This window comes from Aythya fuligula, chromosome 1 (assembly GCF_009819795.1).
Source record: "Aythya fuligula isolate bAytFul2 chromosome 1, bAytFul2.pri, whole genome shotgun sequence".
NCBI classification, from domain to species: domain Eukaryota; kingdom Metazoa; phylum Chordata; class Aves; order Anseriformes; family Anatidae; genus Aythya; species Aythya fuligula.
In genome coordinates, this window is record NC_045559.1 from 115143763 (window position 1) to 115170315 (window position 26553).

The window sequence follows — 26553 nt, forward strand, 5'->3', positions numbered from 1 at the left end:
GAGAGTCAGCCATCGAGTGCTTTCCCTCGTTTCCTCCTCGTTTTTTTAGCTACACCTTCAAACGAGGGCCACGCTTGCCAGGATGCTTCGCGTCCCCCTCAGCAGCACATGCCTTCACCGCAGGGGTGGCACAGGGCGAGAGCGTGGGCTTTGCGTGTCCTTTGTGCTTCTGGTGCTGCTGCCTTTACAGCTCCTGCTTTTTCTTCCCAGCTAGGTAACAGGAGGGCTGTGGAAATCAAGCTGCCGGCTTTGTGCAGAGACAGCCCCAGCCCTGGCTGCAGTGGGGGTCTAAGGGCATCTCCAGCGCACGGCAGGGCTGGGAGCCCGCTGGCAGCCTGCGGGAAGCTCCCTGAAAAGGGTCCAAATTTAGCAACCCCGCTCCCGTTTCGGGGTAAAAACGATGGAGGAGGTTTCCCCCCATCAGTGAGTGCTGCTCGGCGCTGCCTGTGTGCCTGCGAGCCCGCAGCTCCCAGCCCGAGAGCAGAAGGGGGCTGTTGCCATGGGAATGGAGAGGGCACTTCGGGAGAGCATCTGGAGCCGCATCCCTGCCTGCCCAAGGCAGCTGGATGCGGAGGGGAGCACGACTAAAAGGAGGTGGCAGAGAGACGGAGACACAGCAAAATGCGTGCACGTTAGAGGAGGGACCTCCCCAGAATGAGAGTGCAGTGGGACACAGAGGAGCAGGGACACCAAACTGCCAGGCAGCGGTGGCTCGGCTTGGTGGGGCTGAGCCTTGTTTTCCGCTCTATTTGACGCTGGGAAAAGGCCCAGCCAAAGCCCGGCTGTAGCAAGATGGGATCTGCCTCCTCCACTTACCGGCCCAAGTGTATTTATTTGGATGTTGATGGAAGAATTCAAAAGGTACTCGTGCTGTTTTCTCGCAAAGTGGCGTCTCCGGCCGCAGCGGCGGCTGCAGGCTGTGCTTGCTGGGTGTCCTCTTTCTGCGAGGCGAGCGAGACGCGTGGCTCCAAGCCTCTTTTGAAAGGGAGGGGGGGTCTCCAGCAGCTTCTGCTTTTGGACACAGATTTTAATTTAAAGGGGAAGGGGCTGCTGGCAGCCTGCGAGCACCCGGTGCTGCCGGCGCTCGCTGCCTACGCAGGAGTTTCGCAGCGTTGCAGGACGCCTCTCCGAGAGCAGCCTCCTGACGTGTTTGCAAAGTTTTGCTGGCGGAGAGGTGTTCCCCGGGCTTTGAGCCCGGCCACCGCAGCTGGAGAGCACGGAGCTGTTTTGGGATTGCCCACCAGTGGGCTTGTAGGACGGGTGCTTTCCTAGTGGGAAGTTACAGGGCGGGCAGGTGCCGGGTGCTGCTGTGCGGCTGCGGTGCCGCGGGGCCCCAGCGCCCTTGTGAAGCCGGTTGTAAAATGTCGATGGATGTTAATCAAATCTTGGACTCCGGTTAGTCTGCCTTGTTTGCTTAGCCACGGTTCGCAGCACAGGGGAAACGGCAGGGGAAAATGTGTTCTGGCTGAAGGGGAGAGCTCACACCGTAGAGCAGAGAGCCCACCGCTTTTAAGCTGGGAAACGCCTCCGTGTTTTTGTAAGTCAGTCCTCTTTTTCTTCTTTCTGACGGCAGTTCCTTGGCCACGGACCGAGTGCCTTTTATAAAACAGAGCGAAAACCACTGAGAGGCTCACAAGTAAGCTCTGACTTGCAAAATTCGAATACCCATCCTTTGTGCTCCGGCTCCAAGTTGTCGTTTCATCCAGCCATGCCGTGCCTCTCTCTTTGAAAAAGAAACCAGCAGAGATGCCCTTCCCCTTCCCTCCTCTCCTGTGTATGAATGACCACAGGAACAGGGCAGAGGCAGAGCTCAGCCGTGCCCTGCCCCGCGTGCCTCCACTGCCCACGGTCCCCTCTGTCACTGCCCGGGGGACACCCCACCACCAGCAGCACCGCCGTGGAGCCGGCCGTCAGGAACGGGACCCTGGGGAGTTCTGCTCTTCTGAGAGCGTACGGAGCACTTCTGTAGGTGTTAGTAAATCACACCGTTTGCCATCACTACTGGGTTTGGCTGGTTTCATTTGGCTTGTCAGTTATTTTTGTGGGTTTTTTTTTGTTTTTAAAAGAGCATTTTCACAGAGCCAGTCTCTGGAGAGCACTTTTGTCACTGAAAGCGTAGAAGAGGCACAGCCGCATGAGCAAGCAAATGCAAACTCGGGCGGCATTAAGTATTTTTTTTGCTCGATAAATGTTATCTGTTTCTTTTGTCAGATGTGAAATTCCATCTGTGCAATGTTTGGAAGGAGTCCTGCTATAAAAATACCAAGTAAATGGGGTTCACCCAGGGGTAAGCAGGGCATTATCTCAGATCCTCATGCCTCCTCTGTAACAACATCCCTTGGTTAAAAAAAAAAAAAAAAAAAAGAAAAAAGAAAAAAAAAGAAAAAAAAAGCAGCCCTTAATCTTCTGAGGAATGCAATATTTGAGGCTTCTAAAGGGAACTCATTAAATCAATGCTGAGCCGGTAATGAGGTATGAGCTTTGTTACAGCAGAGCTTGCTGAGTTTGAAAGGGCTCAGCTCCAACTTGCAAGCGGCTTGCTGGACATGGCAGAGCTGTGCTGTGGCCAGGACTGGCCAGGCTACAGGGACGATTAGTCATGGTGGCAATTACTAATAGTCAGTTTTGTGTTTCTACCGCACCTTAAACCAGTGTGACCTCGGGGTGTGCTGCTGATTTTGGAAGATGTGATTTCCCCTCTGTGCTGGAGCGAATGAAGGGACAACCCAGGCCCCGCGGGCTGCATGCCACCACTCCTGGGAGCCCGCACGTTGCAGATGAGCACCTGAAAATGCTCTGCAGCAAGAGCTGAACTAAGCTAAGTAGGTTTGTGTGTTATCGGGTCCAGAGAGGCACGAGTGGGGAAGGCAAAGGGACGTGGCTTGGTGGTTTGCAGCGATGGTTGGAGCTGGAGGAGGGTTTGCTGGGGTTGAATGGACACGTGGAAGGGAATGACTCCAGCAGGAATGTCGTTGTGGGTGCTCACAATCAAAAGTCTGGCTTCTGTGTCCACCAGGAGAAGGCTTTGGCCTGCTAATAGCATTGTGCTGGCCAAGGAACAGAGGACCAGAGCCCCTGTAGAGTGGCCACCTGCTGACCTGGTGGAGGCAGAACCACAATTGAAGCACGAGGTGGAGGGGACAGCCCTGCCGAGGCTGCTGGAGAAGGAAGATCAAAGGCTTAGCAGCACTACAGCTGTGTGCTGAACCGGTGCCCTGCACAGACCCGCTTCAAAGAGGCCATTTGTTCTTGGGGCTGATTGAAAAATGGGGTTTTGGCATGATGCCCCTCCTAATCAGTGCCTACATGATGTGGATGCACACCTGGGGAAATCAGCACTGCTGGATTTACCTATTTCTAAAGGATGTTCTTGCCCAGAGACGTTCAGAAGTTCATAAGCCACTTGCCTGGTCACCCACCCTCCTCTGTACTTTGCATGCATGTCCAGGGCTTCACACACCTGAGAAACACGTCCGTGTCCCACTTGTACACAGCCAGGATTGCTGCCAGCTGAAGGAGAAGACGGTGGATTGGGGAATGGTGCCCTCGTTTCACAGAAGATAAGGAGACCTCACAAGACCACGGTGGGCAGGGATTTCTCCTCAATCCTGGAGTGCCACTAGATGGGGTCAAGCACTCAAGCCCCCCGGTCTGCCAGTGGAGAAGTGAGGTTTGCCTTGAAAAACTTGAGCAAGCCACCAACAGCATCTCTGCGGCATTATTTGCCTTCATAATGTCATTAACCCTTTGGCTTCTTTTTTAAGAAAAAATCCTGTCGAGTCTGTTTTGAATTAAAAGTCCACCAGCACAGAGCTCATGCTCGTTTTTATTTTTATTTTTTCCACACAGAAACTACCGGGGATCATTTGGTTTTGACCTTTGAGATTAAAGTGGTGAGAAAGCAGAAGCAGCCAGTGGCCACATTCCCAGGTGGGTGGCTTCATGGCTCTTGTTTTCAAATGTCACAGGGTGGTGGCTTTGTTCACACAGTCGTAAGGCGTTCTTCTGAGAAAATGCTTGTCTTGAGAGGATTTCTGTTTCCAGTGTCTTAATCAACATCATATTTGTAACAAGGATGGAAAGTCAGAAGCCTACAGAGCCTGAATGAACTGGAAAAATGAGAAAGACTGCCGCTTTTGTCAGAGATTCAAGGAGATCACTCAGGGTGATATTTCTTCCCCATCAGAAAGCAAATCAAGAATTTTGGAGTCATTTTGCTGGTTTACTGAGTCATTCTGGATGCTGAGCAGAGAAATTAGCTTTCTTTTCCTCTGGGAAATGTATTGACTCCAACCTTTCTCAGCGTCTACTGTGCTGGCCCGTCAAGCAGCACAACGAGATACCCACAGCTCTTGCTCCCCTTGGCCCGAGGTCCACGAAGAGCAGAACAAAGTGAAGATTGGGTTTTGGTGCTGCGGTTATTGCACTGAAATGTCAGGGCATAGGAATAATTTCTGTCATGTGAGCTTTTCTTTTTAATTAGAGCAACAGCCACTGTGGTATAAATGCCTAGACTCCAGCAAACCCAACAGATTTTTCCAAAGCTCGCCGTGCTATTTTTAACACGCCGAACTGGATTCAGATTAAAAACAAAACCCGGCAGAAAAATAGTGGCATGATGATGAGTTTGAGGCCATTAAGAGTCTTCGCACCCCTAATTGCTGCAAGACATCCCCGTGACTTTCTTGGCACAGGGGACCAGCATGCTCTGTGCTGCCCACGTCTTTGTCCCGTGTCTGTTCAGATGAAGGATTTAGCACAATACACGTTGGTTTTTAGGGTGATACACCAGGGTGTGCAGAGGAGGAAGTCACGGGCAGTCGGGACGTGGACACCTCTTGGGGCTGCTCTGCCTGGCCACCTCATTGCAAAGCAGCAAAAAATAAACAGCAGGTTCCGTCTGACTCCATCACGTTACAGCACCTAAAGAGTATGTAAACATCTGAGAGAGTAATAATGGCCTCAAAACAGGCTTTTAAAAAACTGAGAGAAAATGTCATACTTGAGACCTCTGTCCCCTTTCCTCCCGTCTTTCCTCTCCAGTGTGCGTCCTCTGAGCACGTAGGAGGCCAAGCCACAATCCCAGCACAGCTCTGTAATTCCAGCACAGCTCCATCATCCTTCTGTGTCCATCCACCAGGAAGTCTTCTGTGGACAGATGTAGCCTATTGCAATCCATGCTCACCTTAGCCAAGACAAAGCATAAATTTAACACCCTCCTGCTAGTGTTACTGAAGGATTTGGACAAGCAAACCATTGAAGCTTACGTTATTTATGTGAGCCTCTTTTGGTGTAGTACAAACAAGACAAAGCACCTTGTTTCTAGCACCTTTCTGACTAACTTCTACAGCTGCAGACTGGCCTTTCACCTCTCACTGCTTTTCCTGACTCTGTTGACTAATATCATACTTCTACCAGCCCAACATTATCAAGCATGTTGGAACATCAGGCAGCATTATTTTTGTTAGTATTTTTGAGACAAGCAGCCCAGCTTAGCTCACATTTAGTGAGGACATTTGGTCCTAAAGCATCTTTACCACCCAGTTTATGAAACATTTCAAGCCTAATGCATTAATGTGCTACAGGGTTAATTGCATTTAGTACTCCATTAGAAGCAATTCTGTGCCCTTTCTGTGTTAACAGAAGCTAAAATATAAACATTTTAGTTAATCGTCAAAGGTTGAAATGTTTCCATATCTGCTGTAGAAACTAAGAAACTTTCCGCTCAGCATCACCAAATCTGCCTTGCTGGTTCCTGGTTGTATTCTGCCACTAGTCATTATTGCTGAAAGACTGGATACTGTCAATATGTCCTTTGGTGGAGTCAGTAGGGTGCACAAGGTTCTCTTTAATGTAACCTCTTTCCTCTACAACCCCAACAACTCTATAAAGTGATGAGATCCTTACTTATAGTGTCAGAGACCACCTCTAGACCACCTCTGTCATACTGTCCTTCTCAATGGATGTTCAAGATTGCCCAAGGGGAATCACCACATATCGTTGTATTTTTTTCCTAAAAAGAGAAAAATCTCCTTTCTCGTAGCTTTCTGTTCAGGAATGTTATAAAGGATGGGAATTGCAGCTTGCCATACAACCACATGCCTCAGGATCCTGATGCATCAGCTCTGTCTGGCTCCTGTTTCTCTTTTTAGGGTAATGTATATAATTAGGGAACTAAGGGGATTCACTCCACTTAAACATAAACCACAGTCATCTAAAAGTCAGTGGTGACTGCTCCAAGCTAGTCATGTAGGTTCCCCCACAGGCACCAGGGAGGCAGGTGGTATCTCCAGAGGATGATTCATCCCATCCTAGACTGGATTTTGGAGACGCGTGGGCTGACTTTCCCTTTGGAAGTGGTCCTCTACCAGCAATAGCAGGTGCCTAGCTGAGCAGCATGGATGAGACATCCAGCACGTAGATGTTTTGAGCTACGTCAGACAAATCCCACTGGTACGTTTCATGTAGGTGCCGTGTTGAAATGAATGTTGCTCCACGGCTCGAAGGTAGGTGTGAACCAGCAGGGCTGCAGCACTCTGGCCATTGAAAATAAAAAATCTGCCCTGTTCCTCACTGCCTAACACAGGCAGGGTCTGGAGAGCTCGGGCAGTTTTAATTTCTGTTAGGATTCTACAGCAAGGGCACTCATTTTTTATTTCCCACACAAGCCTGTGCACACACACACATTTATTTTCTTTTCTCCTCTTAGCAAAGCTCCTACTGCATCAGACAGATGGCAAAGCTGGCAAACTATTTTTAATACTGTTTAACACTTGAGCTCAGAAAAATTGAGTGGTTTTCCAAATATCTACTGTTAATTAGTGCGAGAAATAAAGAATGGACAGTTTGGAGATAGCTGGGCTCATGCTATAATACTTGCATCTGAATTCCATGAATGAGAAGCCTGGGAGATGTTTAGATGTGGGGTGTTAGGTAAGGCTTCTGTTGAATGTCAAGAGCCATGCCTGATAAGGTAGGTACTCGGGACTATTTTTTGAGGAAGATCTATTTGCTTACTTGCCTAGAAAAATTAGTTCCTTCCAGTGATTTCTACAGGGAGTTATCTAAGAGCTCTGGATCCTACTTCATTTTGACATGGACAACAAAAACTGCTGAAGAGAAAGGGAAAATCACAATGAAAATTTCACATCAGCCGCCTGCCTCATTCAGAAATCCTCCATGTGAAAACTACTATTACAGAAGCAGTAACAGCTTCCCTGGTCCACAAGAGATAGATACATAACTGAATTTTACCAAATGCTTCTCTGACGCACTATCCTTCAGTCTCATTAGTCAAAGATTATCATTTTAGATTGCTTTACCTCCACATTTTAAGTGTGTCACATTTGTGACTCCAAACATTGCTTGCTCACTGAGCTGAATGAAAAGCACCAGCAAGTGCAAAAAGTCTTGAATACAGCAGGCAAAAGGAAGTCGGACTGCAAACTGAGCATAGGCTGGCTTTGAAAATATTTCTGCATTATTCATCTATGAGTTTCACTAGGGTAAAAAAAAAAAAAAAAAAAAAAAAAAGCTGGTTAAATACTTGGAAGGAAACCCAATAACCCAATTACCAACAACAGATCAGGAGAGGATAACGTTATGGACGGGGTTTGCAGTGTACAAAGAAGATCGGTTGTTCTGAGGATCAAATATAGAACAGAAATTGGATTTGTAGGCTGTGTTTTTACCCATCCTATCTTAAAGCAAAATATAATGCAATTAGTTGTAAACTGGTAGGTCACAGAGCATGCGCACTGTGGTCCCTTAGTAACATCTCCATCATGGTCCTTAATGCTAAACTGCTCCTCTAAGTTAGGACGCCAGACAGACGGCAGGACTCTCAATCCCTGCTCTGTCTGAGAGGAGCTTTATAATCCTCCACCAGAGGTGGATACTGTGGATTAAGACAGAATGACCTCTTACTTCAGAGGAAGACCAAAAAAAAAAAATATATATATATATATATATATATATACAAGTATATTCCAAAAAATGCAGAAAGGACTGCAGGAGAGAAAGCACCCCACAGTTTCAGCCCCACAGAAGTGAGCTCTGGGCCAGGAACCAGGCATCCGACTTGAGTCACGCTGTCCTACTTCACAGTCACTGCATGCTTCATCAACATCTTATTTCCACTCCAAAAAGCCTCAGTTATTATTCATTCTGCTTTCCCCCCCTTTGCTTTGCATTACTCTCCAAGGCAGGAAGACAGAGTTCCCTGCTTAAATCAAATGACTACTTCTTGGTCTTGATGGAGTGTTATTAAAATGACCCAACTAAGCACTCAGGGAAGACTAGTTTTCCAGTAATTTTTCTGCACATGGTAGAAGTTATTCTAACAGGAAAAAAAAAAAAAAGGCAGAAATATGAAATAATGTTAACTCTCTAACAGGAGAAACTAATTGTTTGCAGATGTTGCATCATTTTGGAGGAACACGTTCCTTCCCTCCTGGCACAAATCCAAGGGAGATGCGATTAACGGGGTTTACACGGGGCTGATTTTCTTAGTGGCATTTAAGCCATCAATCTGCAAGCTGAAGCAGAAGCCTCGTTTCTCCTTCCCCATGCAGTTTATCACTTCTGTGAGACTGCTTGCATGATTTTGGCTCTGCCTTTTCTTCAGAGGGGACTCTGACAGCTGAGTGTCTTGTGCTGTGCGTGCAAGATCTTAGCCACAGCTCAAGAAACTGCTGCAGTCTCCTGCCTTTGACTTATGTTTGCTCCATAGCAAGGTCTCACTCCTGTCCAAAGCAGTGCTACCTTCCAGCACCAGGTGTTTGTGCATGGAGTGAGGTGCTGGGACACATTGTGGCAGTGCCTGGCTTGCCACCCAGGATAGGAACAGGGATCTAAGCAAGATGATGACTGGGTCAGAGACCGCTGAGACATTTGAGGTTTGAAGAGCAATGAAATCCCTCAGTGCTGATGTGGGTCTGGATCAGACCTACAAGTGGTGCCAGAGAAGTGTCATCATGGAGACCTGGGCCAAACACCGATGGGTTCAGGACATCTGCCCAGCCAATGGCATCTTCATGGCAGTGTGGAAAGTGCTCATTTCTCCACTCAGTGGCAATAGGACTTGCTATCCTCAAAGCTGCAGGTCAGCCACCTTCCCTGGTCATGGGAGAAGCCATGCGTGCCAGCTGGCTGAAGCATGGCTACAAGCCAAATGTCACCGTATCAGCTTGATGGTGCTAATGTCCCTGCAACAAACATGGACTTGAGGCAAATAGGATTCCTTTACTGGGCTGCAGCCATCGATAGTACACAGCACTGTCCTCCTGTCTCTCCAAAATGCATTCCAGTTGTATTCCATCAGCACAACTGACATTGGCTTTATTGGGAACATAAACCTGCAGGCAATAACAGGAACAATTACATAGTCCTGGGAAATATTGGAGGCTGTCTGCTTTGCTTTAGAAGAGAAGGAAGTTGGTTAGAAAAGCTCAGCAGGTTGCAAAAGCAGAGAACTTTAGTAGCATATGCTCTTTGATTAGGAAAAAAGAGAAAAGAAAAAAAAAAAAAAAAAGGAAAAAAAAAAAAAGGAAAAAAAAAAGAAACACAAGAGCTGGGAAGCTGGGAACAACCATTAACATCCTGAGACGAGTATCAAAGTACAGTGGGTGATTCACAAATCCACTTTTAGTTATCCTAAATAAAAATGCCAAGTATGGAAAGATAAATAGCATGTATGGAGATAGCTCATAAGCTAGAAAATAATATCTACAGTCTTTGTTTCTCTTCCCACTCTTTCACTATTGCGTGGAGTAATGGAATTATTAATGTTCATCCTCAATGAACTGAAAGCTCCTGCTGCTTTCCATGAGTCAGGCAGCTTTCTTACCTTTAATGTTTTTTAAATATATATCTTTTTAGTCTTTTCCTCTCTTATCTGTCCCAGTCAATAGTAATTGATTTCCAGAAAAAGAAGCCTCAATACCTGAAATAGCACTCCCAGAACAACACAAGCCTTTACCCTGTGCTCAGCTGCAATTACCATCATCTGCTCAGCGCAGCATATACGAGTTGTTGGTACAGGAGCAGCTTCCCAGTAGTCTGTCAGCCAATTTTAGCAGCTATCACTCCAACAGGATGCTGCGTTCTGCTCAGAGCAGGGTTTCCATGCTATCTGAACCTGATTAGCTATGTTTTATTGCTTTGGTTGCCACTGTATTTTAATAAACAAGGGTCAATCACCGAGGAAGTTAGCAAAACAGCCTTTTAGAACACACCCGGGCATTAGTCCCACCCATTTCCTCAGTAATGCTTATTAACTACCCCAGCAATTAATTGCCTTGAGTTTTGGTAACGTAAATATATTACCTACTGTAAGTCCATCTGGGTTGGAAAACAGGGAAGGTGAGTGTATGCTTCTGTATTAGTCACAGGCGTCTCTTGAGGACACTGATGTCATTCAGCTAATGATGCTTAGCTGAAAAATAAGGGTGCTTTTAACCACCCATGCAAAGTGAGACCTGAAGCATTGCTCCAGCATCAGGTTTTGGTGCATAGTATTACATGCACAACAGCACTGAGCCAGGGTGGCCAGAGCTTGTGTTTTTGTCTCGATTCCTCCAATATTTCAGGAGAAAGGACAGCGAGATAAGTTTACTTAAATTGCCATCTCCAAAAATCATGTTTATAACAATCTCAGCCTAGACCCCAGCAGGGCTAGGTGGATGCATCTCCTAGCAGGGCTAGGAGATGGAGCTTGAGGGCAGGCTGGCCATGCCGGCACAAGAGAGTAAGGAGAATTGGGGGATGGATGAGAAAAGAAGCCAGAAAAGCCCACACTGTGACTGCAGCGTTGGGTTGGACATGGGCAGGGGGAAGTGTCAGAGGCAGTGTTCACTGTAGCACAGCCTCTCCAGGGCTTGGCACTGCCTCCAGAACTCCCAGGGCTTGCATTGTACCAAGACATTAGCAGATGCCTGCCCTCCTTGCTGGCAGAACATCCCACAGCTTTGCCAGTGTGGGCAGCAGAGGTCTGGGTTGGGCATCACGCAACATCCCCATGCTACCAGGGATATGGGATTGTGTTACTGAGAGCTACATGGCAATGGGGTCAAACAAATGCTGCATTCCCAGCCCTGCTGCTGCCCCTTCAAGGTCCAAGCCCTGACCTAGCAGCAGGAACAACCGGAGCCTGGTAGGCTGCAGGGACTTGGACACAACTGGAGGAGAAAAATGCTCTCTTCTGCTTACAGCGAGCTTAAGTTGGAGTAATCCAAATAGCAGTGCATTTTTATACCATCCAGGGAATCCCTAAATCTGGGTTGTTTTCCTCCTAAATCCAGGCTGTTGCTTCATTATATTTGCGGTTGTTGCCATCCTGCAACTCTACTGCATTATGCGATACCTTCCGCTGTCAGTCCTCATACATTACTGCTCTACTTCTGAATAGTGCAATTAGGTCTCTGGAGCTTTCTTTTTTTATTGAAAAATAGCAAAGGTATTAAAGTGGGAGCATATAATATCCCAGCTCACGAGTCAAATCAGATAATTGGAAAGGTAGGCTGAGCCTTAAAATTGGCCCAGTTCAAGCCTGAATAGAGTTCATCTCCCACTGGGAGCTAACTGTCCTTTCTCTCCTCTGTCTTCATTTTCTCCCTGCTGCTGTTTGGTTTGGAAGGTGATCTTCAGTAAATACTGCAACTCCAGAGATATTATGGACCTCTTCTGCATCGCAACAGGGTTGCCAAGGTAGGCCTCTCATTTATGAGATTCGTTTCACTTTTGCTCCATTAGTTCTAGGGACATTTTAAAGCCAGGCCCCAAATGATCTGGTGACCTGCTCTCCAGGCTTCTCTCTTGTTCCAGCCTTCTGGAAGAAGAAGCTGGGGCAACACAGACAGCCCCAGCTGGAAAAGTGCATGAAGCCCTGGCAGGTTTTTAGCCGCCTTGAACAGAACAGAGCTACTCTACAAAAATAATGCCAAGTGCAGAATCCCTGCCCAGAGTACATATGGGCTCTGCGTGCCTCACAATTACACCGGTTTATTCCCCATATTGAGTGAAAAGCAACAGCATTTTTAAAACCTGCATTTTAATGGAAAAACTTGGGGCCAATGAGAAGCATTGCCGTCAGGTGCTAAACTTTATATTTAGGTACACTACAGGCTAATCCCAGGCATGGGACAGTCAAACTGAGTAACCCAAGAGAACCAATTTATAGAATAAAGGGAGGGCAGCCCCTCAGCCGTGCCCCAAACCCACCCCTACCAGAGGGCATCTGCTGTCTGCAGGTGGGCCTCAAGAAGCACCAGGGAAATGCCCAGCAGCATGCAATAAGCCGTGGTGTTTACTTCTGTACGTACATGTTTATGACACACACACACCAAAAACAAAACAAAAAAAAAAAGCACAGGAAAAATAAGTCAGTCCTTTAATCACAATTTTATTGTATGACTTCAGATCTAGGGACTGAATGATAAAATAGTCCATATTGACTCAGAATTTGCATAGGTTACTAAAGAGAATTAACAGCCTTTGCTGTTTATCCTTGCTGTTTCCTTCCATTTGACATTAAAGACATTAATAACTCTTATTTGCCTGTGATGTCAAATACTTCCACCCCATCAAGCAGGAAACTTGGTTCAGCAGAGTCATTCATGAGTAGGGCGTTCACGGCATATTTGTCCTTTTATTTTCAGCAAAGGACTTCTGCAGTTCTATTCATTCTAATTAGGCTCCTGGAGCCAGCGCAGACCTTCACATTTGAGCCTATGATATCACACCTAGCACAGGATGCAAATGAAGGCTCCGTATTTAGGAAGAATATTTGTTTTGTTTGTTTTGGTAAGGGAGTTAGTAGATGATTTAAAGACTGGTAGTGATTTGTATATTGTGAGTCAATATATAGCCACCTAGTCAATGTATCACAAAACACAGCTTTTCAACAGAAATTATTAGTTGATGAGTCAACAGTACGCAGGAGTTACCAAGGAGCAAAGTTCACTCTGAGATCAAAGATGATCACGTTTCACGTTTTGCCAGTAACATCTCTGGTAACTGAAATGGGCAAAACACCAAGCCTACCTGGCCCTGTGCTTTGACCCTTTCTGCACCACGTAAAAGTGGGTCTGGGGTAGCATCAGCCATGCCAGGAGTACTGCACAAGGGAAAATGGCTGTGTGCCGTGCACGGCAGCATAGGATCTCAGCCAGCATTTCTCGCTCAAATAAACCTCTCTGGAACATACTTTTCAGAAACACAACCATCTCCCTCTTGACAGCAGACAATTGTATGGTATCCATTGACCCGACGATGCCAGCAAACTCGGAGAGGTAAGCTGTGCTGCAACGTGCTCCTCAAAAAGGGGGTCATGCCCAAGGGAGAGCGGGTGTTGGGCTGCGATGCCTCTTGTAGGCAACATGAGGTGAGCAGCTTGCCAGGGGCAGGGAGGTGACACCACGAACAGCCTGCTGGCTTATAACTCTGATGCCAGCTGGTTTTGAAGATTTTTTGCTTGTTATTAAAGTAGGAGTGATTGTCTGAGGAAAAAATACTGCTTTTAAGTATTTAATGCAGAACAGATGTTCCCATCCCACTCTGTTTGCTGTCAAGGCTCCCAGCTCCTTTGTTCCCTGGCTCCTTTACTGCTCTGTTAGGACCAAACCGTGACATCAGCCGCAAGCGAAGTCAAAGTCTTTGATGAGGTTAAGCCTCTTCCACGCTGGCGTTGGCCCTTCCTGTCTCCACATCCCTTTCTCTTTTTCTCCTTGGCTCCCCGTTGCTTGTTCAGCCTTGCACTTTTATTTTTACTGTGACTGCTCACAGTTACTACTTCTGCTGTTACTTATTCCATTGCAAATTTCATCGTGACTTGTCTCTGGTGTTACCTACACTGGTGCCACGTGTCAGAGCCCCAGCAGCCATGATGCTACAATGCTACAACCTCTTGCTCTGGGTGCCATGAGCATGGTCCCCACCACAGGAGCTTCCTTCCAGCCTAGCAGAGCTCCTCACCATCTCAGTCTGCAAGCTCTTGAGACTTGCCAAAGAAGAGGCATTTTTACCACATTTGTTTCACAAGAAAGATCTCCTTGTGTGTAGGTCAGCAGTAAACTGAGGGTTAATTGTGCATAAAAAGTGCCCCCTCCATATTTAAAATGACAGAGTTTGAACGGGCTTAGAATATGTTCAGATATTCTGTGATTGTCACAAGTGGTTGTCCTGCTCTGCTCTGCACTGGTGCAGCCTCACCTTGAGTAATGTGTGCAGTTTTGGGCACCACACTAAAAGGACACAAAGCTATTACAGTCCAAAGCAGGGCTACAAAGACTGCAAAGGGTCTGGAGGGCACGATGTGTGAGGATCGGCTGAGGCCCCTTGGTTTGCTCAGCCCCGAGCAGAGCAGGCTGAGGGGAGGCCTCATGGCGGCCTGCAGCTCCCTCACGAGGGGAGCGGAGGGGCAGGCGCTGAGCTCTGCTCTCTGGGGACAGTGACAGGACCCGAGGGGACGGCATGGAGCTGGGACAGGGGAGGGTCAGGCTGGGGATTAGGGAAAGGGTCTGCACCCAGAGGGGGGTCAGGCACTGGGACAGGCTCCCTGGGGCAGTGGTCATAGCCCCAAGCCTACTCCAAATGGTCTTGGCTCCAAGCCTGGAGTTCAAGAAGTGTTTGGACAATGCTCTCGGCCATAGGGCCTGATTTTTGGGTGGTCCCATGTGGACCCAGTAGTTGGACCTGTTGATCCTTGTGGGTCCCTTCCAACTTGGGATATGCTGTGATTCTGTGATACTTTTCCTCCTCAGGGAATGCAGATGTGAAATACAAGCTGCTTTCTCAGCACTGCTAACATCAACCCTCTCCGACTCTTCCAGGTCTCCCTACAAAGTGATACCTGTTGCCACTGGGCAGCTCTCAGGTAAAATAACCCTTTTGAACTGTATTTGCTAAAACTGAGGTTGCAATCATTTCCATTCAGAAATTATGTGGCTGTGATGCATTCTGTTGTGGCTGAAGCTATGGCAGAATTAAAAGTATTCTGGAGGAAAATTTAAAAAAAAAAAAAAGAAAAAGAAAAAAGAAAAAAGTTGTCCCCAAATTTCAAAGTCTTTGAAGATGAGGTGGAATGGCTGGAGGCCAGGGGACTTCCAAAGTGCTCAGCCTGGGCCTGACTCAGCACAGAGCAGTGGTGCTGCGAAGGCATTGCCGACCGCGCTTGAAAGCCCATCCCACAGTGCTTTGTTCACCCCTCAGCAAACCTCTGCTGAAAGCCGAGCACTGCGTTTGAACCCTGTGTTATTTCCAAATGGCTGAGGAGGGAGCATAATTTCTGTTGTGGGCATAGTAGCTCGGAGTGTAATAAATATTTAAATACACCTGACAAGATTAAAGGAGGCCTGGATGAAAGATGACATCTGGAATACGTTCCCCAGTGCACAGTGGTGTTGTCCTCCTCAGGCAGGACTGAAGTGGCATTTTCACTGTTTTTCTTTGCATGCCGGTGTTGGGCTCAGGCCAGCAGCTCTTGGCCACTGGAGCAGAGCATTTGCTTGGGGCAATTCCTGTAGATTGTCTGACTCAAAGCAGCCCTCATCCTCATCAATTGCAGTATCTCCTGCCACTCAGTCTCTCCCAGGCAGCCTGAGCAGGACCCTGGGTTGTACCTGGTGGAGCTGCCCTGGGGAGGGAAGGGAACATCACCTGGGGACACAGTCTGGAGGAGTAAAATGGGAAGATAGGAGAGACAGAGGCAAGAGGTTAAGATCATTTTGGGAATGGAGAGCACATGGGAAGAACAGGAGGAAGCCAGGAAGTCTGTGTCTGAACAAAAAATGGTTTACAGAAATGGGTGAGGCTCCTGGGACAGGGGCAAGGCAGTTTGGCTGTTTTCCTGCTAGTTGCTTTTTCGTGCTTAGGCTCCTGTGTTATGCGAGAAAACAGTGTCTCACAGCGCTGTGTTTTATAGATGGGGAGGTGCAGGGAGCTGAAGCCTCTCTTTGAAGTGCCCATATTCCCCACAGCAGAGGTGCTTACAGGAAAGGGCACAGCTAGGCAATGAAGGAGGATGCCTGGGTTGACACGGAGAGGCAACAGCTGGGCCCTTGTGCAGGCTGAGAGCAAATGAAAGCAGAGAGCAGACAGAAAACAGGGAAGAACTTTATCACAGAGAAGTTTGTTGCAAGCCATAAACTGGTCCTGTGTCACCAGCCAAAGCCAAAGGACACACGTGACCGCTAAGAGGAAGGAAGCTGTTTGTTAAACTATTTCCTTATTGTAACAAACTCAGCAGGGGCAGCATCACGCTGCTAGTCCAGGAGCACATGCATGCATTATCAGGTCAGACAAGGTGGGGTCTCGGCTGGAGCACCTTTATCTACATATACCACCCTGTATATGTAACCAATATCCACATACCCTGAGATAGAGAAAGGTGAATGCTGATGGGGCTGTTCCTGGGAATGCCACCATGGTATACCAGCAGAGAAGCTGGTTGAAGGGCTTTTTTTTTTTTTTTTTTCTCCACACGAAGCTAGCCGTATATTTTTATAAGACCATACATGACTTCTCACACTTTCCCAGGGCCCTCATTTTTCAGCCTGGCTGACAGCACATGGCTCTGCTTTGTGCTGAATGAAGCTCACTGTGTCAGCAAGGTCTCTGCTCCCTCCCTGCGTTTTATAGAACAAAGATTTCCAAAGATCTGAGCTGAGAAGGGCAAGAAAAATTCTGGTGGTAGGTTGCCAAAGCATAAGACAGAATCTGCTGGGGAAAGAGGCAGAAAGTTGAACTGTGTGTGATGGAATGAGTGTTCCTTGGTGTCTGTTTCTCTTTCACATGGGTTGTCATTAATCTTAAGCATTCCTGACATTTTGCTGAGAGTAGGAAGAATGAGCAGAGTGGGAAATTGTTCTTCTTCATTAAAAGAAAAAAAAATATAGAAAAGCTCTGTTCTAGCCGTCACTTCTAAAACAACTCTGCCTGTGTGATTCTGCCTCCCAAAGCAACTTCTTCAAAAGCATGCCAAAAGAGGGTCACCCCAATTTCCACAGTGCTGGGAGCTGATGCACCTCCTTCCAGCAGTCTCCCAAGCAGCTGGAAGAGAGTGGTGCGTGCTTCAACAGAACAAAGGCTGTAGAAGGTGGGACTGGAAAATACAATCCTTCGGGAGGGAAATACAAGCAGTGGCTTTCATCCAGCAAAAGAGATATCCACCAGAGTCCAGCTAGAAACTGTTCTTCATTTCCTGGCGGTAGCCAGGGGAGAGGGTTGGGATTACAGAGGTTGTTACTCAGTGGCTGTTGGAGGCAGCGGTGGTCGCTGCATCACTCCCAGGCAGACACCATGTTCACCTGGCCTGCAAAACCCCTCTGAGATGGCATCTTGTCCCTCCTGACAGCAGAGAGGCTCTGGTCTGCGCCCTCGAGTTGGAACAGGCTCAAAGCTCACAAAGTGATGGCTGCGCTGTAGCTGTGCTTGGAGTTCAGGCACTCTGCAAAACTGCTGAAAATGCCAATTAAGGGAACAAATCCTGCTGGCAGCATGCTCTTGAGAAATACAACTGAAGTTTATTTTTCTTCTGAGAGCATGGAGGAAGGAGTTAGGGTGGTGCTCAGTGGGCCTGACCCGCAGTGGTCCTACCTAGGGGGAAGCATGGGCTGAGGCTTTCCTACCTCTACAAGGTTGAGTGAGTCTGTAAAGACCTCACAAGGGACAAAAGCCAAAAGTACGTGCGATGTGCTGAGCTTGGCCACCACTCTCCCCGCACCACCATCTACAGCTCTTTCTTGTGGGGCCTCCAACGCGAGCAGCCCCTGGAAAGGATGTGAAAAGATCCAGAGAGAGCAGCACCCTTGCTGCTGCCCTGATGGGGCTGGAGGCCACCACACGGGGAGGGAAACCCACCTTTTTTCCCCAGGGATATTGCTTGACGTGGGAGAGCTGTCTTGACAGGTGCAGGTGCCTGCTACAAGAGTCTTGTCAGGGGCAGGGCCAGCCCACAGGCCATTTGGGCAGCTTCAGCAGGGAAGCACTTGGGTTTCTTCAACGATTCAGTGCACAGGCCCTTGCACAGGTACCTGTTTATTGCTGGTAAAGCCACAGAAGCTCATCACTGCGTCTAAATCTACCTATTCTGGGATCTCTTTTCCATTTGGAGGCACGTTGACACCCATAGCTCAGGCAAGAGAGAAGAATATGAGAAAAGCGCTTGCGTGGGGCGCGGGGCAGCTGCCTTGGGATTACTCACCTAGCGAGGGCTTGCATGCGGCAGCCCAAATTACCCCGAGCTGCCAAGCGAATTTGGCACTCGGTGTGATGAGACTCACGGACGTGGGCTTCCAAGGCTTCCTGAGGTGCGTGCCCACCTGCCTGTGTGCTTGCTGAATTCCTCTGACCGCCCAGGTCCAAACAAATCACAGGAAGGGGGAACACGGGCAGGCGCCCGAGCCAAAGGCACAGGCACACATGAGGGCAGGACATTGCGGTGAAAAAATAAAGCAGCTGAGGTGAAAGGGAGCTGGGGGGACCCTGGGTGTCAGCGTGGAGAAAAGCAGTCAGACCGGAGCAAAGGGAGTAGAAGGACACTCGGCTTTCCTGTTTGCAGAGGAGGGGATGAGCAAGAGTAAGTGACACGGGTGAGCTGCTTCATTTTCTTCGTAATTGGGAGTTACCCCCCTGAAAGGAGCAGGGCAAAGAAAAGGCTCGTTGTCCCTTTAAGATGAGACGAGCTGCCACTCTTAGTCATATATCTGTACTGCACCCTAGGGTTATAAAAACATACATCTTCGTTTTGAAAGTCTTTTATTACATCCATAAACATCAGATTGCAGCTGACTGTTCCTGGGATGAGAATGTCCTAGTACTCCAAGTGAGTTTTGGCAGGGGGAGGGAGTGAAAGTAAGATTGGTTGTTTTTTTACCGGGCCGGTGTTTATAGAGGACTTGTCAGCTTCCCGCACGCTCCAGCCGCTGTCAGTGCTGAGCAGCAGTGCAGGGAGAGGGCACGGGTGGCTCTGCTAAGCCCCACCGCCGGATTTGTCTCTCATCCCAGGTGCTGCCCACGGTAAGCTTTCCTCCCCTCTTAACTGGGACGCGGTGGTGCTCGCTCGGTGGGGTTTTCAGCAGCAGGCTTGTTTTTGTCTGTGCGTGAGAGCGGGGAAACGGGAAAACGGGTCTGCGAGATAAGAACCGATCTCCTTTGTGCTGCCAGCCGCCCCGCTGGGAGCCGGGTGGCAGCAGAAGCGAGGGGGTTAGATGGGAGCCCTCCCGTTCTTGCTCCGGTTTGGGGACCCGGGGGTTGCAGCCAAACTGCTTTGTGCCGAAAGCTGAAGGCTCTCAACGAGCATTTCTGGCGTCTCCGCTGTCTGAGCGCCTGCAAATCCTTTCAACAGGTACAAGAGCTGTTATTTAGGAGCATGCTGTGAGCGCTGGGCTGCACTTCTCTCCGATGCACTCAGTGCAGGTGATTGCACTCATGAGGGGCGCTGCGAAAAGCACAAGAAGGAGCTCCCGAAACGCCACCGGGGTGCTTCTGTGCAGGGGATAAGCGGGCGCTCGGTGATCTGTGTACGAAAAGCATGCAAACATTTCCGCTCCTGCAGCACGAGAGGCCGGAGGGACGCGCACACCGCAGGCAGTGTGGTGTGGGTTACACCAGTGGGGCTTCCCCAGGCTGGCTCTCCTGGCCCCATGGCACCCCGGCAGCCGAGGGAACCCACACATCCCACCTAGGAGACATCAAAGGGGTCTCCTCCAAACAAGATGCCTCTCAGAGGTCCAGCACCCCCAGAAAACTTTGGGGAGGGCTTGCCTGTGCTCTGCAAGGCGGAGGACGGCAGGCAAAAGGTGGACTCAGCTGCATGACCAAATGCTGACACTCTTCAGGGGACCCAGGATGACTTTTTGGCCGAGTCCCTCATTGTCAAAGCCCTCCTTGCAGGGATGCTGAGTGTGTCTCCTCACTTTTCATTTTGTCTTTTGTGTCTCTTCTGTTGTTTTAGATAAAGAAGAATTGTTCCAGAATTTATTGGGACAGATTGCCGAGCAGTTCTCAAGGTAGGATGCTGAACATCATTATTTATTTAAAGTTTTGTTTCTTTTATCACCCAGAAGTGAAAATTTCATAGGAGATAGAGAGGCATTTAAAATCTCTTTCAAATCCCTCTCTTCCTGCCGAATTTAGGCCAGGTACACACGTACCTCCTGCTGAGAGCAATGCGGTAGCTTAAACTGAGAGCAATTCTAGCTTATATTTAATCTAAAATTAAATGTTCTTACAGTGCTTCTGCCCTCTTAGGAAGCAAATGAAAAGCTCCTTTGTAGAACACAAAACCCAGCTGATTTGTTCCATTTTTTCCCTTTATCACATGCATGTGTCCCTCCTCAGTGAGGATTTCTGAGCATCAGCAGGGGCTGCTAATTTCGTCCCAGCTAGTTTTGGCAGGACAGATCAACTCCACCACGGCTCAGCACATCACCAGGTTAATTCAGAGGAGAGCTGCAGCGTGTGGCAGCACCAAGGTGCTGCTGTTGGACAGAGCATTATCAGTTTCACATCGCTTCCCGAGGGGGGGGTACAACAAACACCAAGTCACTGCAGACAGGGGGGTGCTGGAGCATTGCAGAGCCGCAGCAGATTCACAGAGCCACAACAAAATCCTTTGGTTTTAATTATTTTTTTTTTTTTTTTCTGAAAATGAAACGTGGATTTTCTGCCCCAAACTTTGACATGGCCATGGAAAATCTTCTTTTCCTTACGGCAGCCACAAGTGGCCCTGATCAATCCTCCCAAAAAGTTTCTGGCGGTCTGTAGCTAGGGTCGCCACGGCGCTAACTGTATGACATTAATCCATGAGGGTTTTCTTTCCAGGGTTTTTAAAATCAATGAACTGAAAACGGAAGTAGCTAATCACTTGGCAATGCTGGAGAAAAAGGTTGAATGTGAGTGTCCCTGTGCTCGCGTCGCAGAAACCCTTGCTCTCTCACCCCGGAGCACCCCGTCCCCTCCCGCATCCCCTGCCATCCCCGGCCCTGGCCCCACATCACCCCCCTGCATCCAGCAGCCCCCCAGCACCTCCGCGGGGGTCTCCCCTACAGCATCGCTCTGCTAACACACCTGCAGCCCGAGCTCTGCCTGCTACGCCCTTAGCTAACTGCAGGAAGGTGTCGCAGCTGCCTTCTGCTTTGGGTCAGCGCGCTGGGTATTGGCACGGGTTGTGCATTTTGTCTTTCGGTGAGCCTTTCTCCTCTGGGAAGCACCGCCTGTTAGTTAAGCTGTCGTGGGGCTTGTTCTTGCTGATTTCTGAGCCATGAGCACGGGGGGGCTGCACCTCCTCGGCCCTGGCCATCCACTGGCACATGCAAGGCAGCAGCAGCAGCATTTTGAGCTCGCCTCGCTTGTTCCGTGTGCTGATGGTGACACGGTTGGTTTTAGTTACTGTGCAACAACAAAGTCAAGTTCATCTGGTGAAAGAGCTCCTTTTCTGTTTTTTTTTTTTTTTTTTTTTTTTCCAGGCAGCATCCAACTTATCATTTTTCAGTATACTGTGCATAGAGCAGACCTGGGAAAGGCAGGGTAGGGTAGAAAGGCAGGTAGATGAACAAGACGCCGTCCCCTGGCACAGTTTTGACACCAAAGGCCACATCCTCATTGATATGCAGCATTTAAACTTCCCCGACACTACAGCTGCAAAGAGCACTTTCTCACTGGGGCTGGCTGGGAAAAAAAAAAAAAAAAAAGTTTCTGGTTCGTGGAAAAAGTTGTTTTCCTGAAATTTCCCTCAACCAGAAGCTACCTTGACCCTGCAGCTGCTCAGCGAAAGTGATGCCTTTGTCAGCAGGAAAGGGGAAAAAAAAAAAGCAGTCTTGTTCAAGGAGCAGCTGCAGGGGAGCCCTCCCAGGCCCCCCCCCTTGCGAGGAGCCCAGCCAGCCACGGGCTGGCCAAGGCAAATGCAAGATGCAGCAAAATGCTGCTGTTCTGCCTGGCTGCTCCCTGTGGCACCTCCGGCAGCCCCCTCCTGGGGGAAGGAGCTCCCTGGGAAGGAGCTGCTCGAGGTGGGACCTCCCGAATTCGCCACGGAGCCACATCTGCAGCTCCCAGGCTTGCACGTTTGCAAAGCAAAGCGGAGGGGGAGGGAGAGCCCAGCCTCCCCTCTCAAGCAGGGATCCCAGGGGTTGCTCGAAGAGCCCCGTTCCAGGGCTGGATGCAGCCCAAGGATTTCTTTAGACAGCACAGGGTCTTTTCAGGAGGTATTTCTTGCTGCAGAATAATATAATGGGCCCTTCATCAGCGCACATGACAAGGCCATTTATCACTTGCAAGCCAAACGGGAAAAGAATTGTGCTTTTGTTTTGCCTTCTCCCCCACCTCCTTCGGAGATCCCTTTCCCACCACTCTCACGTGCGATCTCCAGGACTTCTTCCCCAGTGGGGTCGTGTGTGCAGGGATAAGTGCCCACAACAGCACAACATCTGCACCTCACATGGCACGTTCGCAGCTTCCTTCCCATTGCTGTCCAGAGATGTGTTTCAAGGAGCCCAAACTTTTCAAGTGATCTTTTGAGATCCAGCCTAAAGCTCAGACAAGGCCTCCATGCAGGGAAGGCGCTGGGAATGCTTTGTGCAGCAGCCTACACGGGGATGAGGGAGCTGGCAAAACCCTTAACAATTTGTAAGCGTCTCACATCCACCTGAAGAAAATAATTATGTAAATTCCCTGCCCCCCTGGAGAGGATTTGGAAGCAAGCTGAAGAGACGCAACAGGAAAAAACGCTCAGGGCTGCTATTTTGCTCCGTATCTCCTCTCCCCTCCGCGGTTGCCTGCCCTACCACCCTGTGGGTCTGGTGACCCTGCTCTGCTCCCGCTGCTTTGCATGGGCACCAGCCACCACTTCGGCAGCCCCCAAGCTTCCCCCAGGTGGATACCCTCGAATATATAGCAGCGTAGGAACTGGGTATCCAAAAAAAAGCACAACGTGATGCCCAGAGTACAGATACTGACTAAGCAGGACGGCGTTGTGTTTCTATTGTCACTTTGTGATCACTCAAAGAAATTGCTTTCAACGGTGCTAGACAAGAATATATGTTCACCTGGAAATGGGGTTTTTAAGTGGAGGGTATCCCTGTGATCAAGCATAAATCAAACTCCTTTTCCTCCCCTCTCCTGGTAGATGACATTTTTGGCTTGGTTCAAAATCTTTTCTTTTTTTTCCCCCCCTTTCTTGTTTCCTCATTCAAAAGCAATTTTTGTTGTTACCTGCACAAAGAAATGAGGTCTCTGCTTAACTGCAGAGCTGTGCCCTTCCAAAACAGATTTTCATCACGTTCATGTTCCCCTCCAGATCAGCACGGTTTCCATGCTCCTCTTCTAAGAAGGTGGCTGAATGCCGATCGGCCCGTTGTGCCTTCCCTCCAGCTACTTGAACCACAGCTTGGCCGTGCAAGCAGTGAGTTCAGCAAACAAAACGAGCTGTGAAATGGCTACACGTGAACGACACATTCCTCATAAACAGTGCCACGCTACGTCCTTGAGCGTGCTGGTAGTTCACGAGAGGGGAAGGGAGAATATTCCTGCACTCGCCCTGCGCGGGGTGTCCCAGCTACGTGCACCGAAATGCGTTGCAGCACGAACAGGCAATCAAACTTTCTGCCTCGTGGCGTTCCTAATTACACAGAGAGGGGGGATATAGGATTTTCTGTGCCACATGCAGAAATAACCTTTGATTGCACAATTGATTGGCAAAAGCATGTGATGGATCTTCGATGCCTATAAAGAGGAGATCAATGGTGGCGGTCAAACTTTTTCAATGCTCCTCTCTCGCTCCTGCAGTCTCGCTTTGGCTTCTCCATGCCCAGCGATGCCTCTCAGTGCTCCGCGTGAACTTTCAGATTAAAACCTTTTATCTCAATGGGAATTCAGATCCTACTGCGGCATGTTTGTCTAGCTGCGCTTATCAGCCCATCGCGGGAGGGATTTTTTTTTTTTTTTTTTAGCTCAGGATTTCCTTTGATTCGTGCTGTACGGCAGAGAAGTCAAGGCATCAGAACAAGCCGGCGGCTGCTAACAATCGTGGAAAAGCCGAGGCCTTGTAGCCGGTCTGTGAATTAAAATGCTCGAGCTAGTACCTGAAACTGGCAGCCAAGAATGCCTCTGGGTTTTCAAGACATATCACTTTGGCAGCACCCGCGTGTGCGAGAGCCGGGGCAGGCTGTAGGGGCTCGCTCGCTCTCTGGACAGCCCCCCCTGTTAAAGCCCTTTGAAATTTTGCAGTTGTGAAAGCAGAGCCTTTGGGTTTCGCCATGGTAACACCCCTGGTGTTTTCCTTTGTTGACAGTGGAAGGCCTGAAAGTGGTGGAGATTGAGAAATGCAAGAGCGACATTAAAAAGATGAGGGAGGAAATGGCAGCGAGAAGCAGCAGGTAAGTTCTGCGCCAGACCTACCCAGAGAAATACGCAGCCGCTTTCAAACCCTCCTGCAACACTTCTGCAGGATCGAGTCGCCCGCTGGGCTTAGAAGCAACGGAGCAAGGAAAGAAACAACAAATTAATTTAACATTTGAGGAGCCGGTGCCATTCATCAGCTAAAGTAGCTGGGGCCACCTGAATAGAGAAGCAGGTCTTGCTGTGGAGGGTGATTTTTCCTGTGCTTCACCAGGCTGAATGGCAATGCTTCATCCAGATGTGCGGGGAGAGAGGGAATGGGAAAAGACCTTTTGCAAAATGTGGTGCTTGCTTAGGATCTGCTCCAATTAGCTCCAGTAAGATTCAAACCATGTTCTGGAAAAGAGCAAATATCTGTGGAACTGCTCTCCTAATTACGATCTTGTGCTATTTATAAAGCATCCATTCCAATTTTGACAAGAATTTGGGAATTTGCGTTATAATGCGAGGGCTCGCCACAATTGTCAAGCCGGCTTTTTTTTGTAATTAAAACAACAGCAGGGAAAAAATGCGCTTCGTAGGGTACGCGGTCTCAGCTGGTGAGCCTGCCCCCGTGTCACCGAAGCGCCCCGTCGGGACAAGCACATGGTCACTGCAGGATGATCGATGGGGAAGGCGACTGAGCGGGAGGCACCTCGCTCTGAGCGGGGGTGAAGGGTTCTCAGCAAGTGGAACCGTGCTGTGCTGGCAGCCGCACGCTTCGTCTTCATCTGGGGTCAAACTCGGCGGCCTTTAATCAAAACTGGTTCCTCTTGAGGGCAACGGGGGTTTTGCTAGAAGAATTAGGCTTTATAATCGCTCACTTTTATAAATTTTACTGTCCGGATATTCCAGGAGATAGGGAATTAACGCAGTCCGCTTCGGTCTAAGGTCCATTTCACCTGTCATACTGGCATAAACATGGAGTAATGTTATTAACCTCGGGAGACCTACTCCAGATCCACACCAGTATGAGAGATTGCAGGTTGCTTCGTGTCTCCTTCAGGTGTGTGAGGAAATTTCCCTAGAAAAGGCAGAGCTCAGATGGGCAGCAAATGCAAACGCACATATGCAAGTAACATCCTTTTTTTTTTTTCATCTGCTGCTGTGGGGAGCTGGGAGAGTTGCATTTAGGGGTGCAGCGATGCACGAGCAGATGGGTAAAGCCAAAAAAAGGCAGCTATAGCAGGTTCTCTTTCGCGGGGAGGCTGCCAGGTGCTTCAGGAAGCACCAGGCTGCCCCAGCAGCAGCCGTGACTCATTCCCGTGGCAGGCTGTCCTTTTACAATCTGCATTCTGTGGCACAAACAGCAACCTGCGAACAGAGCAGCAGGAGCAGGGAGTGCTGTGTCGGCCCCGGGCCAGGCTGGCTGTCCCTGGTGTCACTTGTCCCTCCGTGGTGGCCAAGAGGGCTCTCGGTGGCCTGGCCACCACGAGGTCCCCACTGGGAGCTGCTGAGGATGAGCAAAGCAACTCCACTCACGCCCACTCAAATTGCATTCATTTTTTATTATTTTTTTTTGCCAGTCTGCTTTCTGTGCTCACGCTAGCAGATGCTAATAACATTATAGTGCCATTTAAAAACCCGACCCTGTGCAGATACAGTTTCACATTCGTAGAAGTCTGATGCATCCCAGCACTGGTGTGTTCCCCAGCTTGGCAGGAGAAAGGCTTCAAAGTTTTACTGCAGCTAGGAAATAGGGGCAGTCGGCTGGCCCCCAGCTAACCCTGGCAGTCAGCTCCAGTTAGGGCAAGGAATGCCCCAATCTCACTGTTTTTATCCCATTAACTCCCCTCACAGTGGCATTTTGAGGAAGAGGATTTAGAGGTGATGGAGACAGCTTTTCACCAGCTGAGAATCCCCTTGTGCAGGGCAGGAGGAGGCTGCTGGCTGAAGCTGGCTGAGCACTGTGAGCTAAAGATGACATAACTTTGCGGAGGATTGAGACAAAACCATGAGAAATGATAACAGAGGTCAACGTTGAGAGGAGAAAAGTCAAGAGGCCGGGGCCAATTCCCAATAGAGAAGAAAGGAGAGAGGAGATAGAAGAGAAGCGATATCAAATCTGTAAATCCTGAAAAAAAAAAGTGACAAAACATGTTAATGGACTACTTTGGTTCGCTTTGGTTCACCTGGCAGAGGGGCTGAAAAATGAGAAGGGATGATCCAAACGTTAGGACTGCA

General features: G+C 48.9%; 1 protein-coding gene across 8 annotated transcripts in view; it reads left to right on the forward strand.

The window, feature by feature from the left end:
• Positions 1-689: 689 nt before the first annotated feature.
• PDE9A (phosphodiesterase 9A) overlaps positions 690-26553 on the forward strand; it is a 41197-nt gene continuing 15333 nt past the window's right edge. Inside the window, exons 1-7 of one of the 8 annotated variants that reach the window (XM_032206933.1) lie at positions 690-861; positions 11636-11706; positions 13212-13289; positions 14829-14872; positions 19952-20006; positions 20821-20891; positions 24284-24368. In XM_032206933.1, coding sequence (XP_032062824.1) covers positions 793-861; positions 11636-11706; positions 13212-13289; positions 14829-14872; positions 19952-20006; positions 20821-20891; positions 24284-24368 — 473 coding nt within the window. In that variant the 5' untranslated portion in view covers positions 690-792. Of the gene's footprint in view, positions 862-3369; positions 3931-11635; positions 11707-13211; positions 13290-14828; positions 14873-18556; positions 18575-18731; positions 18821-18936; positions 19015-19324; positions 19343-19951; positions 20007-20820; positions 20892-24283; positions 24369-26553 lie in introns of those variants that run through there. The other 7 variants (XM_032206942.1, XM_032206947.1, XM_032206981.1 and 4 more) reach the window with 7 other exon arrangements.